Raw genomic sequence first — 15,322 nt, 5'->3', positions numbered from 1 at the left:
CAGCAAAGGAAAAAACCCATATGTCAAAATGTGGTTTCCATGACAATGTAATAAATCAGAGACAAACAGTTGATGTAGCTGATGAATGGCCAGCTACTTAAAGTTTTAGCATTGCGGAGTAAAACTATTTTTCAAAATAAAATACCTTATTGTTACTTATTTTCGCGGGACTAAAGACCCGCGAAAATTTATTTCAAACGTTTTCTATTGTATTTTTTATGTTAATTACGTATTTTTGGCCAAATCGCGAAAATAAAGTCCCGCGAAATATGCCTGTTCCATTTTCGCGAAATTAAGTTCCCGCGAAAATAAGTAACAATAAGGTATATTGCGAAAAACACCCTCGAGGGTGAGGTGCCATCCACCTCCCCCCACCCCAGTACGTCTGAGCGTTAAAACAAAGTCATTGGTAAAAGTCACCATTCTACGTTTTTGACAAATTTTTAAACTAAAGTTTTGTTTGGTAGAAAGCAATTACTTAAAATCCTATTTGTCTTTAGATCTGGAATGTCTATGGACGGAATTCTGGAAAGGAGCTTTACAAGGTGTCAGTTGAAGAATTCAGGTACATCCTTATACTGCCATGGTGCTGGCATTGTTCCGAACATTTCCATTACAGTATATGGAGAGAGTGCATGGTCAGCGTTTTTACCTCCAAAATTAAGTTGCGGGTCTGAAGCAAACTATGTTACGTTCTTACTGTTTTAGCAAGTGCTAGCTGGCGGTTGGTCGCAAAGACAGTAGTTACAATCATCAATAGCTTTTAATCTTCTGTACGCATACTTTCAACCTTCAGATTAGCTTAATGAAATGTGACAGGTATCATAATTATACAACCTTTTTCAGTTGATTTTAGTCGCGTATCATAATTCTCTGCCATGTGCCATCACCCTTGTATTTTTTTGGCCGCACGCTGAAATTGTTGTATACTGTTCGGATGATTCGGAAAACACTTCTATAAGAAAAAAAATTCACTGAGGCATTTCCTCTTTTAACGAATGTAAAACTCTTACACAAATACTCACAAAAAAGGCTTACTGTGAAAAATGAGCTTAAGACCCCCTAAGTGCTGTTATATTACTCCTAAGACTTTGTTTTATTCTTGTGATGTCTATTGAAATCGGTTTTCACTGTTTTATATCGTTTTCACGTGTTTGAAGACCTGGTAGCGTTGTGGCCATTGTTAAGCTGCTGCTTGGAAAAACAGCCAACGATCCGTTAAAACCACTGCTGGATGAAATTACTGATGGAAGACTGGGTTCATTTAGGGTCAGCTCCACATTGGATGTTGATCCAAGTGATTTGCCCTTACAAACAAGTATGCACAAATATTGCATTTTACTTTGTCTATTTTTTTTTATGAAAACGTAAACCACAGACTGTCAGTCACATGGTCGTTGTGACATAGTTAGGAAGAAATTTAGTGCCATCTTATTTTTTGGTTTACCGATTATAATAACTGACTCGAAGAGCTCATTTGCACTTCTAAGAATGTTTTCTTATCAAAAGCGGGAGCTTCGCATTACAGTAGAACCACGCAAACTCGATGTCTGAAGTGAAGCGATTAACAGTTCGAGTTATCGGGATCGAATTATTAATTGATAGGTAACTGATTTTTCAGCGCAACAGTATTCAATACCGTGCAAATTAAACTTTTCTCGCCAGAAACTCTACCACGACCATACATTCTCAGGATGAGTGGGAAATCGCTGTCAAATATGTGATCTGTTTATTTCACTAATTAAAACAAATTGCTGTAGTGTATCTTTTAGTGTTTGAAACCGATTAGGCGTCAGGAAGTCGAGCTAAAGAGATATTTTAATGGGCATCTCTGGCGAGTTGCAGTACCAGAACTCGAGTTATCGGGGTAAATTTTGATCAAGGGAAACAAGATTTAGTTTGAGTTAGCGGGGAATTCGAGTTATTCGAGTTCGCGTTACAGAGGCTTTACTGTTTCAAACGGGTAACTGCATTCTTTCCCCTATCTCTCTTAGTTCCTGTATGTACAAGCCATTCAATACCTTTGTTTGGCCGAAACAAAAAAGAGATCAACTAACCTTCTTATTTCCAATGTTACGAATAAGTTATTGCATCATGTTTACATTTCAGTAATGGCGCTATAAAAAAAAGTTGAAAGAACAATGAGATTGAGTGTTCTCTGTTCTTACTAGAAACTGAAATCGAAGACAATTATTGCATGTTCACCAGTCATGAGTATTGTTACGTTGTTTTATCAAACGCAATAACTCGACTTATCTGTAGAGAGTCATTTTCAGGCTAAAGATCTTGATTCGCACATTTCAATGTTTTGTTCTCAGCAAACTTTACGAGAAACGAGGCAGAGGGTAAGTTTGTTTTTGACAATGAAAAAGAACGTTGTATCACAAGTAAGTGTTATGTGCTCCTTGTTCACTTCTCAAACTCATTAATAATTCATGACGTTATAAGCCAACCAGAGCGCCCCATTCGGGTCAGGTGGATGAGTTGGAAACTCAATGAAACACCAGTTGAAAATCACTAGTGTTTCATCACGTTTTCATCACTAGTGTTTCATCACGTTTTCATCACTAGTGAAAAAATTGTTCTTAATCTGCATATTCATATATTACTCAAACACAGCTTTACATGAATCATTAATTTTTAATAAACAATGACCAGGAAAAACATTTCAAATTACAAACTGACAAGCCTAAGTCATTTGAAATTAAAGTTTACAGTACATTTCTTAAAGTCGCCAAAACAGACTGGCATAGTATCCATATCCACATTCTGAGAAACTTTTTCTACCTTCCGTGACACGGACTCACTGCTGGAATCGACACTAATTGTCGCACTTACTGTGCAATTCATACTCTTTAAAAACTCCACCAACCTCGAGTATTGGAACATTGACACTTCGCACTCGTTGCCAATCCTCAAAAATCCCTATTGCCCACTTATTTTTATATCTGGTAGACTTCGGTACTGCTCTCTCTACGCAAAGTTCTTCTTCCTCGATTGTTTTCGGGGACCGAAACCTTCCTTCGGCCATGGCAAAAACAATATGTAAATCCCTTCAAGTTCACAACGCTTTTAGAATACAAATTTGGTGCAACGCGAAACTATTGGATAATTAAAAACAAAAGCTCACAAATACAATGAATGCCGACTGAATACAACAAATCACACATACAAGGCATTTTAAAGAAAAATGGGAAAAAATACGACACTGCATAATTTTGTATTGTTTCTTTAGAGAAGTCATTTCAAAAACTCGTGCATCGTGTTTCATCACGATTTCCAAACACTCGAAAACAGATGAAAGCACTCGGCCGAAGCGGCCTCGTGCTTTCATCTGTTTTCTCGTGTTTGGAAATCGTGATGAAACACTCGCACTCGTTTTTGAAATAGTACGTGAACAATGATCCGGTCAACACAACAAACTCTGAACCAACAAGTCGAAAACCATGGCAAAATATCGCAATCACATTCCGTACAACTCGCTTTTGAATGGAATGACGTAATGAAATATAACGTAACGTAACGTTAAGTAATTTAAAGTACAGGAGAGGAATGTTTAATGAGGGCATTCCAATGTTACAAAACAGCTAACTTGTAGCTAAATTTAACTATGGTTTCAAAGTCTTAAACTGGATACACAGCTTTACCCACTTCTTTTCTCATTATTTCAGATGACAGTTGGACCAAAGAAATAAAACTTCATGCTATTTATTCATCTGTTATTGGTTTCCTTGTCATTATCAATGTAATGACAATTATGCTTTATAGAAGACACAATAATCAAGGTAATATGCTAAAAATCCTTTAAACAACGTCTTCAGATATTGTATATTTTAAATAGTTTTTCCTTTTTAATAGATAGGACCATGTGAACGTTTCAATTTTCCATTTAGTGTCTGGTTTTTAAGGTTGTTCTTTAAAAACTCGGAAAACAGTTTTTAAGTATTATAAAAGTATTACTGAATACGTTGTTTTAAAGAATCAACTGATAACTTTATTGTATAGGTAAGTACCTTCAATAAGTTGTTGAAGAATCGCTGGCAGCTCCAATGGAGAAAACGAGGATTATGTCACAACATAATCCAATTTATGCGGCGCCACATTAATTATCTTAGTGGACAATTAAAGCATGGCTAGTCAGGCCGATCAGATCAGGTGGCACGCTATTTAAGGCGTATCGTAGTGATATCGGCCTCTTTTGCCAGTGTAATATCCGAGCTGCGCTACATTAATGGCTATCCCTCGACCACGTGTGTTAATATTCAGGCATTCATTTGTCCGTAGACTCTCTACCTTCATAAGAAGGCATTGGTCGGACGGACTAAATCACTCCTTTTCTTTGGCTGAGCCAGTAGTTAGATTTTGTGGTTATGGGGGTTTGACGGTGGCTCGGGCGCTCAACTCAAGACTCCCGTGCGTAGAATCCTTCCGCCCTGACATAGTCATTATCGAGCTGGGTACGAACGATCTCACGAGGTCCGGGCCAGTTGGTTCGGATCTTGAGGAGTTCGCCCGCAATCTTCATATCAACTATGGTGTGAAGCTTGTCTGTGTCAACCAGGTTTGTGTTCTCAACCGATACTTAAGGGCCGTGTTGGAAGAGCCCTCCTTTGCCATATTATGGTGCCATCGCGGTTTTTGGAGGTGCGCTAATAATCCTTATATGGACGATGGTGCCCACCTTACCGCCTTCGGAAACTACAAATTTTATCGTAGTCTCCGTGGAGCGACATTGAGGGTGTTGGCGCTATTTAGCCATTTACAGCCCATCCCTTAAGCGCCTAGACCTCTGCAAGTAATGTTTTATATCTTGTATTTTTATGTTACCCATCGTTTTTACATGGGTTATGTTCAGTGCAGAATTCACTATTGTTTTCCAAAGACGTTATGAGTGTACAACCTTTTGGCCGCTTGTTTATTCAAGTAAGGCCCGATGCAATCGACTTTGGGATAGTGATCTAATTTATTGCTATGTTTTGACATCCATGTTGGTTGTCGGTAGCTGGCACCTTTTTGACATGAGGCGTATCGCCTGTTGGTTCCAAAGGTTTGTTTGGGACGGGCCTAAATATCTTTTTCAATTCGGTTGTGCCTCTTTCATGCCTTTTCGGCGGTAGTTTACATTCACTGTAGTGTATTCTTTCTTTTTCTTTATTTATTTTGTTTTTAAGCCAGTGCCATGCCGCCTAAAGCTTCCCGCTCTCGCAAACGAAAAGGTTCATCACAACAGGCCATCGGGAATTCAAAACGGGCTACAAGGTTCCCTCGCACTGCCTCCTCTACTACAAACCAAGGTCAGTCCCTTCCCTTGGAGGCTCCCGGCTCTGGCGTTCTTGAGCGCAGTCCAAACCAGGTTCAATCTGGTGCAGTGAGCGTCGATGTTGGTGCTCTCACAGCTACGATTACTGCGGCCATATCCCAGGGTCTCCGCGATTCTGGGATCGTCCCACAGTTACCAACCCCTGCAACTCAGAGCGTGGATCAGCCAGCGAGTGATGCTGTTGTGCAAGCCACAGATGAGCTAACAATGATGCCTGTTGGTATGTCTGGTCAGACAACGCCTTCTAGTGTATTCAGTAGTGCATCAGTTAGTTTAGTCGCCTGCGTTCCAGTTAAACTTAGAGCAAAAATTTGGGCGGATGAATATTTTGACCTAGGAATTTTGTTGTCACACTCTCCGTCTGACATAAAGTTTTCTGTCTTGATTTCTCATGACTCCTCTCAACCTAGCCTTTGTCTCGAACCAGTTAACAAGGTTCCATGCATAACAACGATCCATCAATGGGTCTCGGCTTTCAATTCCTTCGTTGCTGTGTTTACCCAACGTAATCCAGCGGTCACAGCCGATTTACTAAAATATACTGAGGTTGTTAGGGATATTGCTACCAAAGGGGGCAATTGGCGTTATTATGATGAGCAGTTCCGTTTCTTGCGCCAATCCAGCCTGTCTTCTTTCCCGTGGGGTCAGGTCGGTCAGGTTCATTGGGAACTCTGGTTTTATTCTTTACATAATTTTCGCGGCCACGCAGGTCAGCAAGCATCTCAGGCTAAGTCCACCCGTAAATCCCAACATTTTTTTCCTAAGGGGACCTGTTGGGATTTCAATCCGGGAGAACATGTAACAGGTGTCAATACGAGCATGTCTGCTATAAGTGCAGACAAGGCCACCCGACCAGTCAATGCCGCTGCACAACCAACACAACCCCCAAACCCCGCTCTTTTTCCAGAACGAAATTCGCCAATGTGCGACCCACTAGTCTCCCTCATAAGTCAACCCCCGGTGACCCCAGTAAAATCGGAGAGCCTTAATTTTTTTCTCCAGGGGTATGATAAGTTGTTAGCAGAATTTCTTATTTCGGGTTTCAAGCATGGCTTTGGGGTTAATTTTTTCGGTGAACAATTCTCTTACGAATCTTCCAATTTGAAAAGCGCCTATGATCACCCAGACGTCATAAGGGCTAAGCTTCGGAAGGAACTCGAGAATTTCCGGTCCTTTTCGGGTCCCGCCATTTCCCGCTTTTCGTACTTCTCCTCTTGGTGTAGTTCCCAAGTAAAAATCCTTCAGAATTTAGGCTAATTCACCATCTCTCTTACCCTCCTGGGAAATCTGTTAATGATTTTATCACAAAGGAACTTACTTCAATGATTGTGATCCTTTTAAGTAAAGTTGCAAATCATGATATCAAATCTGTAATTGAAAGAACCTTTCACATTATATGTCGCTATACCTCACCGTGATACTGTGAACTGTTTATTTAATTATTTCTTGTGTAGAATGCCAGGGTAGCTAGAATTTTGAGAAAGAGAACATTTTAACTGTAATGATCGTAAAAGACAATCATAAAGGTACGAATATTTTCTTTCTATAGGTTCTTCGAATACCACAAGGTAGGTGAAAGTATACTTAGAATACTTACAATTTTAAAGTATAGTTCATGAACTTATTGTAAACACGCAAAAAAACTTGAAAAATAAGTTGATTTGAAACATTTAAATCTGTACTTTTAACGTCCAGCTACAATCTTTTCTTGGCCTGCAACAAAACAGCTGTAAATGTTTGGAAAACAGACGAAAACATTAAACACATCCCCCTTAAAACCTTAAAATAAAAAGTTAAACTCGAAATCAAACAAAGTTACTGTCTATAAGTTTTCACCTGGTACATATTGTTTGCTAATTTCTTTCTTTCTTTCTTTTTTATTTATTTATTTATTTATTTATTCAATTATTTATTTTATTATTAATTTCATTATTTATTGCTTCATTTAATTATTCCATACTTTTTTTTGCTTTTTCTTTCTCCATTCTTTAATGCCAAACAACCTTGTGTATGTGTGAATATGATTTATTATCGATTAGCTTTTTATTTATTCTGAGTAGATTTATCTACTTTTGTCTGAATATGTTTAATATATGTTTGAATTGTTCTAGTTCTATTATATATCTCTCCATGCCATAAGGCACATAAGGCTTTGACAATCTCTTTCCCCCCACTGCGATTTGCTGCAAGGGCTCTAACATTCTCCCATGACTGCCATTCCAGCTGTTTGCCTTTCAACTTCAACCATCCTCCTCCATGTTGTTTTCGGTCGACCCGGTTTTCTTCTCCCTTCTGGCCTCCACTCCAAAGCTGTGACACAGTGTTCCTCTCTGCCTTTCCTCATTATCTGACCAATCCAGTTCCATCTTCGGCGTCTGATCTCATCGCTCGTTCTGTTCACTCCTGTATTCTCCTAGATTTGTTGGTGGGATATGGTCTGAGGCCACCTTATTCTTAGAATCCTATTCATGCACTTGTATTGGAAACCGTCCAGCTTCTTTGCTTCTGTTTTCGTAAGTTTCCAAGCCTCACATCCATACATCAAAACTGACCTAACAATTGTTTTAAACAATTGTACCTTCGTCTTCTTTCCAATCTCACTGGTGTCCCATAATCTTTGCATGCTATAGAAAGCCTGTTTGAATTGTAAATCGTATTTATTCGTTTGGTAATAAAGCGTATGTTGTTGCTGTTGTGGTTGTTAAAACAAACTGAAGTCAGTTATTGATTCTTTGTTTACTTGAGTTTGCTAATTTTCTGTTTATTTTTGTTTTATCTGGTTGGCTTCCTTGCTGCTATTTTCTCTTCTTATAGTTCATGTTCCGTTCACTTTTTTCAGTTGCCGCTACAATGGCAAAAATGAAAACGATATCCAGGTAACTGTAAATTTAAGATGTAAAAAAAATAACAAACGTTTTGACTTTTGAAAACATGTTTTGTATAAAGGTATATATAAACAAGAAGAAAAATCAATTCAATGAACAATGTAATTTATTACTTGATGATACAAGAGGGACAAAGTAGCTTGAAAAAAAAATTAACGCATTTTCTGTTAACAGTAAACAAAAAATTGTAAATCAAAACTTGTTGAAAATCTAAACTGGCAGTAGGCTGACCGGCTGGTCATCAACAAAGCGTGGAGGAAAATTCGGGAAAACCAAACACAAATCCATCTGGTGGCAGGGTAGAGGATTTAAACCCGAGACAAGTCCAGCACCCTAACCACTAGGCCACGCTTCCTCCTTATGAAAAAAACTAGAAGACGTTTTTATTAGTACTTATCTCAATTAGTTAGCAAGCATGCCGTTATTTTGTGTTGAAGCTTTTTTTTATCACTTTGACTATAGGATCAAGGCGCGCCACTTCAAGTTATTGAAGCATATGTCAACCTCGCCGACGGTTTGATGTTAAGTGATGAGGAATCTACAGTAGCACAGTCGCCTCCGTTAGGAAGCACATTATTAAACGAAACACATCAGAGCGCCTCTGAGTTCTTGTCACCTAATCCAGAAACGAAGTTAAAGAACTGGAAAGTTAGTCGAGAGCATGTTGAAATCTCAAAAGTGATTGGAAGGGGTGCTTTCTGTCAAGTTGCTAAGGCAACATTTATGGACATCAATGGAGTGAAGGGAAAGGAAACCGTAGCCGTGAAAATGCTGAAAGGTATCTTGGTAATTTCTATAATACAATCAGTAAAAAAGTATCGGTATTTTTGAATATCGCTGCATTGTGGAGTATAAAGACAGCTAAAATAATCCATAGCTTTTTCTGGAAACCACCGACTTATCAAAAACAGTGGGAGGCGCAGTGGCCTAATGGTTAGCGCGCTCGACTCCAAATCGAAGGGCCCGGGTTCCAGCCCTGGCGGGGCGTTGCGTTGTATTCTTGGACATGACACTTTACTCTCACAGTGCCTCTCTTGCCCAGCTGTATAAATGGGTACCGGCGAATTTACTGCTGAGGAATAACCCTGCGATTGACTACCATCCAATCCAGGGGGGAGTGGTAATACTTCTAGTCGCTTAATGCTTCAGACTGACCGGGATAAGATCCGGCTGTATGGACCACTTGTCTCGGACACAAACTGTTCTACTTAACTTATCAAAAACAGCTAACGCTGACTATCATAGTCTCTCTAAATTTTCTAGACTGGTATATTGTAAATTGGCTCTACACAAGTACCCCCATTTCGTCTCAGGTTCACCTTGATAAAAGTACAACAAAGCGACTTGATTATAATTCACCGGTTATTCGATTAGACAGTAGGACTCAAATGTTAAATCAACAGGAAAGTTTGATACCATTTCACTTGTAGTTATTTAGTTATTTGTTTGTTTGTTTGTTTGTTTTACAAGTAGCAAGTTATAACAGAGCTCAAACAGCTGTACAAAAACTACTTTCTCTTCTTTTTTGTAAAGTAAATGCGCCAAAAACAGACAAGAAAGACCTGCTGTCAGAACTGGAGTTATTGAAGATACTCAAGCCTCATCCTCATGTCATCAAGCTAATAGGATGTGTTACAGAATCTGGTAAAATACAAAATTTGTGTATGTGATTAGACATAAACAGCATTAAATTAAAGGGAATATCTTGAACTGTTTCTCTATACTCTAATCACATCAAGCACTAAACAAGGAACGGTTTGTTTTTTTGACAGAACCGTTACTCGTCCTTATTGAGTACATACCTTATGGTGATCTGTTGGGCTACCTGAGAAAGAGTCGTGGCCTTAATGACACGTACTTTAACGACCCGGATGTAAAACCGCAGACAAATCTGACGTCACAGCAGCTGATAAAATTTGCCTGGCAGATTGCTGATGGAATGAGCTACCTATGTTCAAACAAGGTTAGATAAGCATGCACTTCAGCTTGTATGTCACAAAATTTGAGATATGAAAAGTTTAATATTTACGCTAAGAAAAGGAGCTCTTGTTAGTAAAATACATAGAGGATTTTAATGGGTGTCCGCTAGTTAGATAGTATCCTTGCAGCCGTTGAGTGGTTATATAGCGCTTAGACGAACTAACCGGGCTCTTATTGACTACTAGTGAGATGAAATGATTTGTTGTCATGTAAATGTCTCTCTTGTGATGCCTTCAAATAAAATCCAGGACATATATGAATGTCAGGCCTATTTAGGCGGCTGCTCTAACATTCCAGTTACTGGCGCTCTCCATTGTCGTGTAGTTTTGGTACGTATTAAATTATCTATTGATCGCAACTGAACTAAATATACCACAAGTAACTTCAAACATTTCAGATAATACATCGTGACTTGGCGGCCAGAAATGTTCTTGTTGGTGAAGGAGAGAAGTGTAAGGTGACAGATTTTGGAATGGCGAGGAATGTTTACCAGGATGATATTTATACCAAAGAAAGTCGGGTGAGAATTTATAATTTTTTACTGACTGATTTGGTTTGATTTCTTGTGTGATTTCCACCATTTGTTAACCATTTAGCTTTACCAAGTCAGTTACAGTCATCATCAATCTTTTAATTTATACACAAAGTCATATGATATTTACATGTTCTTCCTAGGAGTTGTATGAATTTACACCAGAGTACATTAACAATAGAACTACTCATTTAAAAAAGATTAAGATTGTAATCAAGTTTTTTCAGTTTATGTGTTACAAATAACCTTTCCCTTGCAATAAACTTTTAAAATATTCAAACTGGGCAGTTGACTGATCTCTCAGGGGATCTTTTTCCACAGAACAGATCCCTGTAGTGTAGGCTCCCTTTCACAGACTCCGTTCTTGGTCTAGGGATATAACAATGTGACTCAGTGTTTCTAAGATTGTGTGTGTACACTTGAAATATCGGTTAAATTCCGACTCGGGTACGATGGGGAAAGATGATTGTTGAGTTAATACATAATTGTTTATATAACAAATAGTCACCTATTGAATGTGTCAAGTGTTTTCGATTTTATTTAATGATATCGTTAAACGTCGATTGTAAACTATTAATGACAAAACTCGTTTAAATGTTGTTATTCTCAAACCAGGGTCGTCTGCCTGTCAAGTGGACTGCTTATGAGGGATTACTTTATGGAACATACACAACACAAAGTGACGTGTGAGTATTATTGTAATCAGACACAAGGAGATTTGACCAAGCAGTCTGTCTCTTAGCGGTAATTACTTACCCGTCGGTAGTTTTTCAGTTGCCTTGATGTATTAATGTGCAATATACATTCTAAGAGTCGATAAAACAAAATCCCGTCCGCCCGGATACCAGTCTCCGATACGGGGTTAACTTGACCTTGAACTTCATCCCACGGATCGGAACAGGATTTTACAGTAAACTGATAATAGAAACACTGCGGTTTACATTTGAAGCTTTACATTTAAAAAAATTTAATAAGGAACATTGTTTCTAAAACAAACAAAAAATCATCATTTTATTGTTAGCAAGCTTGTCTTTTCTACACTAATGTTTTGATGCTGGCAATGAATGCACAGAGCGTTTGACTTATTGATCAAAGCAACATGTTGATAAATAAAACAAGGTATATATGATCCTTGTGGGTATAACGTAGTTCTTGAAGCACCCTATAACATGGTTAACAGTCTTAAACTGGCGAGAGACTTGACAGTTGCCTGTTAACCTAGTGTAGCCAAGTACATGAAGGCAGACTATAGAGAACATATCTAAGAAGTGAAAATAGAGGGCTGGAACCTGAGACAACCGATTTTAAGTTAGCGCTGTGACTACTCAGGTTAAATGCATCTGTTGAATAATTGTCATGTGCATTTTATTGTTGTAATTGTTGTTTTCAGGTGGAGTTTTGGTGTTGTTCTGTACGAAATATTTACTGTAGGTAAGTAGTTTGCTTTTGCTACTTAAATACAGTTCAATCTCAGTACCATTTTCAATTTGGGAATCAAACAATCTGGCCTGTATTATTGATAGCATGGTTATATGATCAAGACAGTGAATTAATGAGATATGAACTAACAGGCAACTTACAGAGTTTACGAACCGCACTCTGCGCATGCTTAACCCTTAATATGCTGAACATTTTCCAAAAAAACAGGGTTTTTTTAACCGTTAATCTATTTTCTTGGCTCTACGGTCCTAAATTTCTCTAAACTTTGCTAGAAATGCACTTTCTGACACTGCAGTAGGTTTTTGATGGGATTTCCATGTAAAAATGTACAACATTTTACTTGGCGCATGCGCATAAGCCAAAATTTGGACTTTTTGGCCGAACAGTTCCGATTTTTTTTCCTTGCTCCTTTCCTTTTCGTTTTTCTCTGCTTTCTTATGCTCTTTATCTTTTACTCGAGCTCTGTGCAGCCCTTCTACTGGCCTGAAAAGTTTTGATCTTAATCAACCCTGATTTTTCTGGGATTTGGAGGAATGGCCATTCAACCACTTATGACGTCACCCATTTACAGGTCAACAGATTTTCGTGACGTGCACAGGCCAACATACCCGTACTTGATCAAGGTCTCCTTTCCAGGGTTTTCCATTGATTAAGATCAAAACTTTTCAGGCCATTAGAATGGGTGCACAGAGTAAAAGATAGAGAAAATAAAGTAAAATATTGTACATATTTACATGGAAATTTCATAAAAAATTTACTGCAGTTGCAGAAAGTGAATTTCTAGCAACTTTTAGAGAAATTTAAGACCGTAGAGCCAAGAAAATCAATTAACGGTTATAAACGTGTTTTGGAGTAATTTCAGCATATTAAGGGTTAATTTCTGTTAATTCCTCTCATTCCACAGGTGGATCTCCGTACCCAGGGATTAACGGTCGTGAAATTGCTAACAAACTTCAGAAGGGATACCGGATGCCAAAACCAAAACATGTTGATGATCAACTGTAAGATTTCTTTCTGTTGCTTCTGTTAGCCACCATAGCCTTTAACAACAGTTTTCATTGAGCAATATGGCGATAGCAGACTCTTACCTGTGTACAGTAACTGGCAAAGGTCATTCCTTATTATTATTCAACACATGCGCGCGCTGCCCAAATATGGTCAAAATGTTAACGATATCTGTCATCCGTACATAACAGATATCCTGCGATATTCGTAGGTTGCGAAGATTCGTCCGAAATCTTGTAAAGCGCCGCATAATTTCAGTTTTTCTAAGTGCAAAATGTGTTTCGTTGACAATTTGTTGAATAATAAAACAATTATCCTGCTCAATCTTGCGGAATATCGTCTGATTTTAGCCAACTCGGCCTACGGCCTCGTCGGCTAAGTATCAGGCGATATTCCGCGCGATTTCGCAGGATAATTGTTAAGTATTGCATTGCGCATCCCTACTGCGCATAATATAACGCGTAATTATTCCACTTAGGACACATATTTTCGCAGTAAATGCAAACAGTTATTACACTGTTAAAATGTGCCTTATCTGTTTAGTTACCAGATTATGTTGCAGTGCTGGCAGGAGAATCCAAACGACCGACCGACATTCTCCAAGCTTAAAGACACCATCACTAGAATGGCGCAAAGTAATAACGTATGTTGAAACATATTTCGTTATTTTTCTTTCACGCATTGACACAGTCATTTGTTTTAAGAAAAGATGCGTGGTATGTACATTTCTTTAAATAATTTCCACTTTTTTTTTTCAGGAGACATACGTTAACATGAAAGAATATGATACCAATTTATATGCGAATGTTGACGACCTCTCCATGGAATAGACGAAGGCACTGATAACATTCTGGACCTTAGGAACAATGATATTTTCAAATAATATTTTTCAGTTTACTTCCTTCACTGTGTTTAGTCACCTCACGCTCACAGCGCCTTTTTCAATGGGCATCGCGAAGTTGTTCACCAATTTTGACAGAAACCATCAATATCTTGCGATGCCATTAGTATCCCATTCAGAGTAAAGTTATGGTCAATTGCTTTTCGTGCTAGAAAATGCCACAGCTATACGCCCTCCTGATGAGTCACACACTGCTCTTATTCCTTTCCGTTTTCGTCTAAGATTACATCGCTACTAATCATCTTTCATGCATTTTTTTTATTTAGAGGCTCGAGCAAAAATCCCCCAGTTTTAAAATCAGTGGTAGATTTCAGGCTAGAATGAGATGTTTGTAGGTTTTGCTTAATGTCATCATTAAGTTCTATCCTAGCGTAGGCCTCAAATGATAGATGTTGAAGGTTTTAGCAAATCCCTAAAAGCCACTAGGTTAAAGAAATATTTAGATGAAGAAAATCAAGGTGAATCCATGGAATTTCTTCCATCAAAGAAGTACTGACAATTTGACTTCCGCCCAAGAGGAAGTAAGTAGAATAAGCCTTGTATACTAAGTAATTAATTGTGAACATCTCGCTTTGTAAGAACCGTTTTGTGTGTGTTGCAATAAAAATTAGAAAAAGTTTTGCCTTACGCAACGTAATAATTGTGTGTAATAATGAGTTTATTTCAACGCAGAATTCACATGATTACACGCTTCCATAGTTTTTCAGTTCCTAATCTGAAAAAGGGTTAGGACAATAATTGTTAAACAGACGACACTTGTGTAGCCAATAGGATTGCAAGTTTTGCCAATATACGGCAGCTGAGTTATGCCAATATATTTTAAGGTTCCTAGGGGAGGAGTGAAAAAGATATGAGGTGTTTATTAGAGAGAGCCGTATATTTCACTTAAACTGTAACAACGTCAACAAGGCAAATAGGATGCGAAGCGACACAGTAGGTGAGTAGGAGACTACAAATCTAATCTGCGCTTATGCAAAGCCTAGCTATAGAGATGTCGTTCATAGTTCGATATCGTGTTTTCATCGTTATCGGGGTCACCCATGTTAGTGTTGTTGGCCTCTTCGATGTCCGAGTCAAACAAGAAACTAACGATATTGCGTGATTTTACTCCGTGGAGCATTTCCTTGGTTTTTTTAGGTGGTTCTTGGAGGGGGCGTTTACTAGAGGGGCGTCTAATACAAACGTAATAGATACGAGGCGTTTATTTGAGAGTGGGCGTTTATTAGATCATATATTAGATTATTAGTTTAGTATAAGTT

General features: G+C 38.3%; 2 protein-coding genes across 3 annotated transcripts in view; both read left to right on the top strand.

Moving 5' to 3' along the window:
- The window catches only part of LOC144662785 (uncharacterized), a 269,859-nt gene that overhangs the window by 171,494 nt on the left and 83,043 nt on the right, over positions 1–15,322 (top strand). The gene's annotated exons all lie outside the window — the stretch shown is intronic.
- Positions 3,677–14,930, top strand: LOC144662817 (proto-oncogene tyrosine-protein kinase receptor Ret-like). 2 transcript variants are annotated; one of them, XM_078523767.1, is made up of 12 exons: positions 3,677–3,785; positions 6,870–6,888; positions 8,160–8,196; positions 8,668–8,983; positions 9,739–9,849; positions 9,978–10,168; positions 10,583–10,705; positions 11,333–11,403; positions 12,108–12,148; positions 13,062–13,158; positions 13,706–13,805; positions 13,921–14,926. In XM_078523767.1, the coding sequence occupies exons 1-12, from the start codon at positions 3,749–3,751 to the stop codon at positions 13,990–13,992; spliced, it is 1,215 nt and encodes a 404-aa protein (XP_078379893.1). In that variant the 5' UTR covers positions 3,677–3,748; the 3' UTR covers positions 13,993–14,926. The 2 variants fall into 2 exon arrangements, with proteins under 2 accessions (XP_078379893.1, XP_078379892.1); XM_078523766.1 differs by lacking the exon at positions 3,677–3,785 and adding an exon at positions 5,156–5,540 and having other exon boundaries at positions 13,921–14,930.

This window comes from Oculina patagonica, chromosome 8 (assembly GCF_052425735.1).
Source record: "Oculina patagonica isolate OP01 chromosome 8, crgOcupat, whole genome shotgun sequence".
Lineage (NCBI taxonomy): Eukaryota > Metazoa > Cnidaria > Anthozoa > Scleractinia > Oculinidae > Oculina > Oculina patagonica.
This window is presented reverse-complemented; position numbering and strand designations above follow the sequence as displayed.

What these genes read in the sequence shown, in the direction of transcription:
- LOC144662817 (XM_078523766.1), top strand. Translation starts at nt 5,180, where the DNA reads ATGCCGCCTAAAGCTTCCCGCTCTCGCAAACGAAAAGGTTCATCACAA. An exon ending in TACACAACACAAAGTGACGT is followed by an intron (nt 11,404 to 12,107) that starts GTGAGTATTATT and finishes TGTTGTTTTCAG; the next exon opens with GTGGAGTTTTGGTGTTGTTC. An exon ending in GAATGGCGCAAAGTAATAAC is followed by an intron (nt 13,806 to 13,920) that starts GTATGTTGAAAC and finishes TTTTTTTTTCAG; the next exon opens with GAGACATACGTTAACATGAA.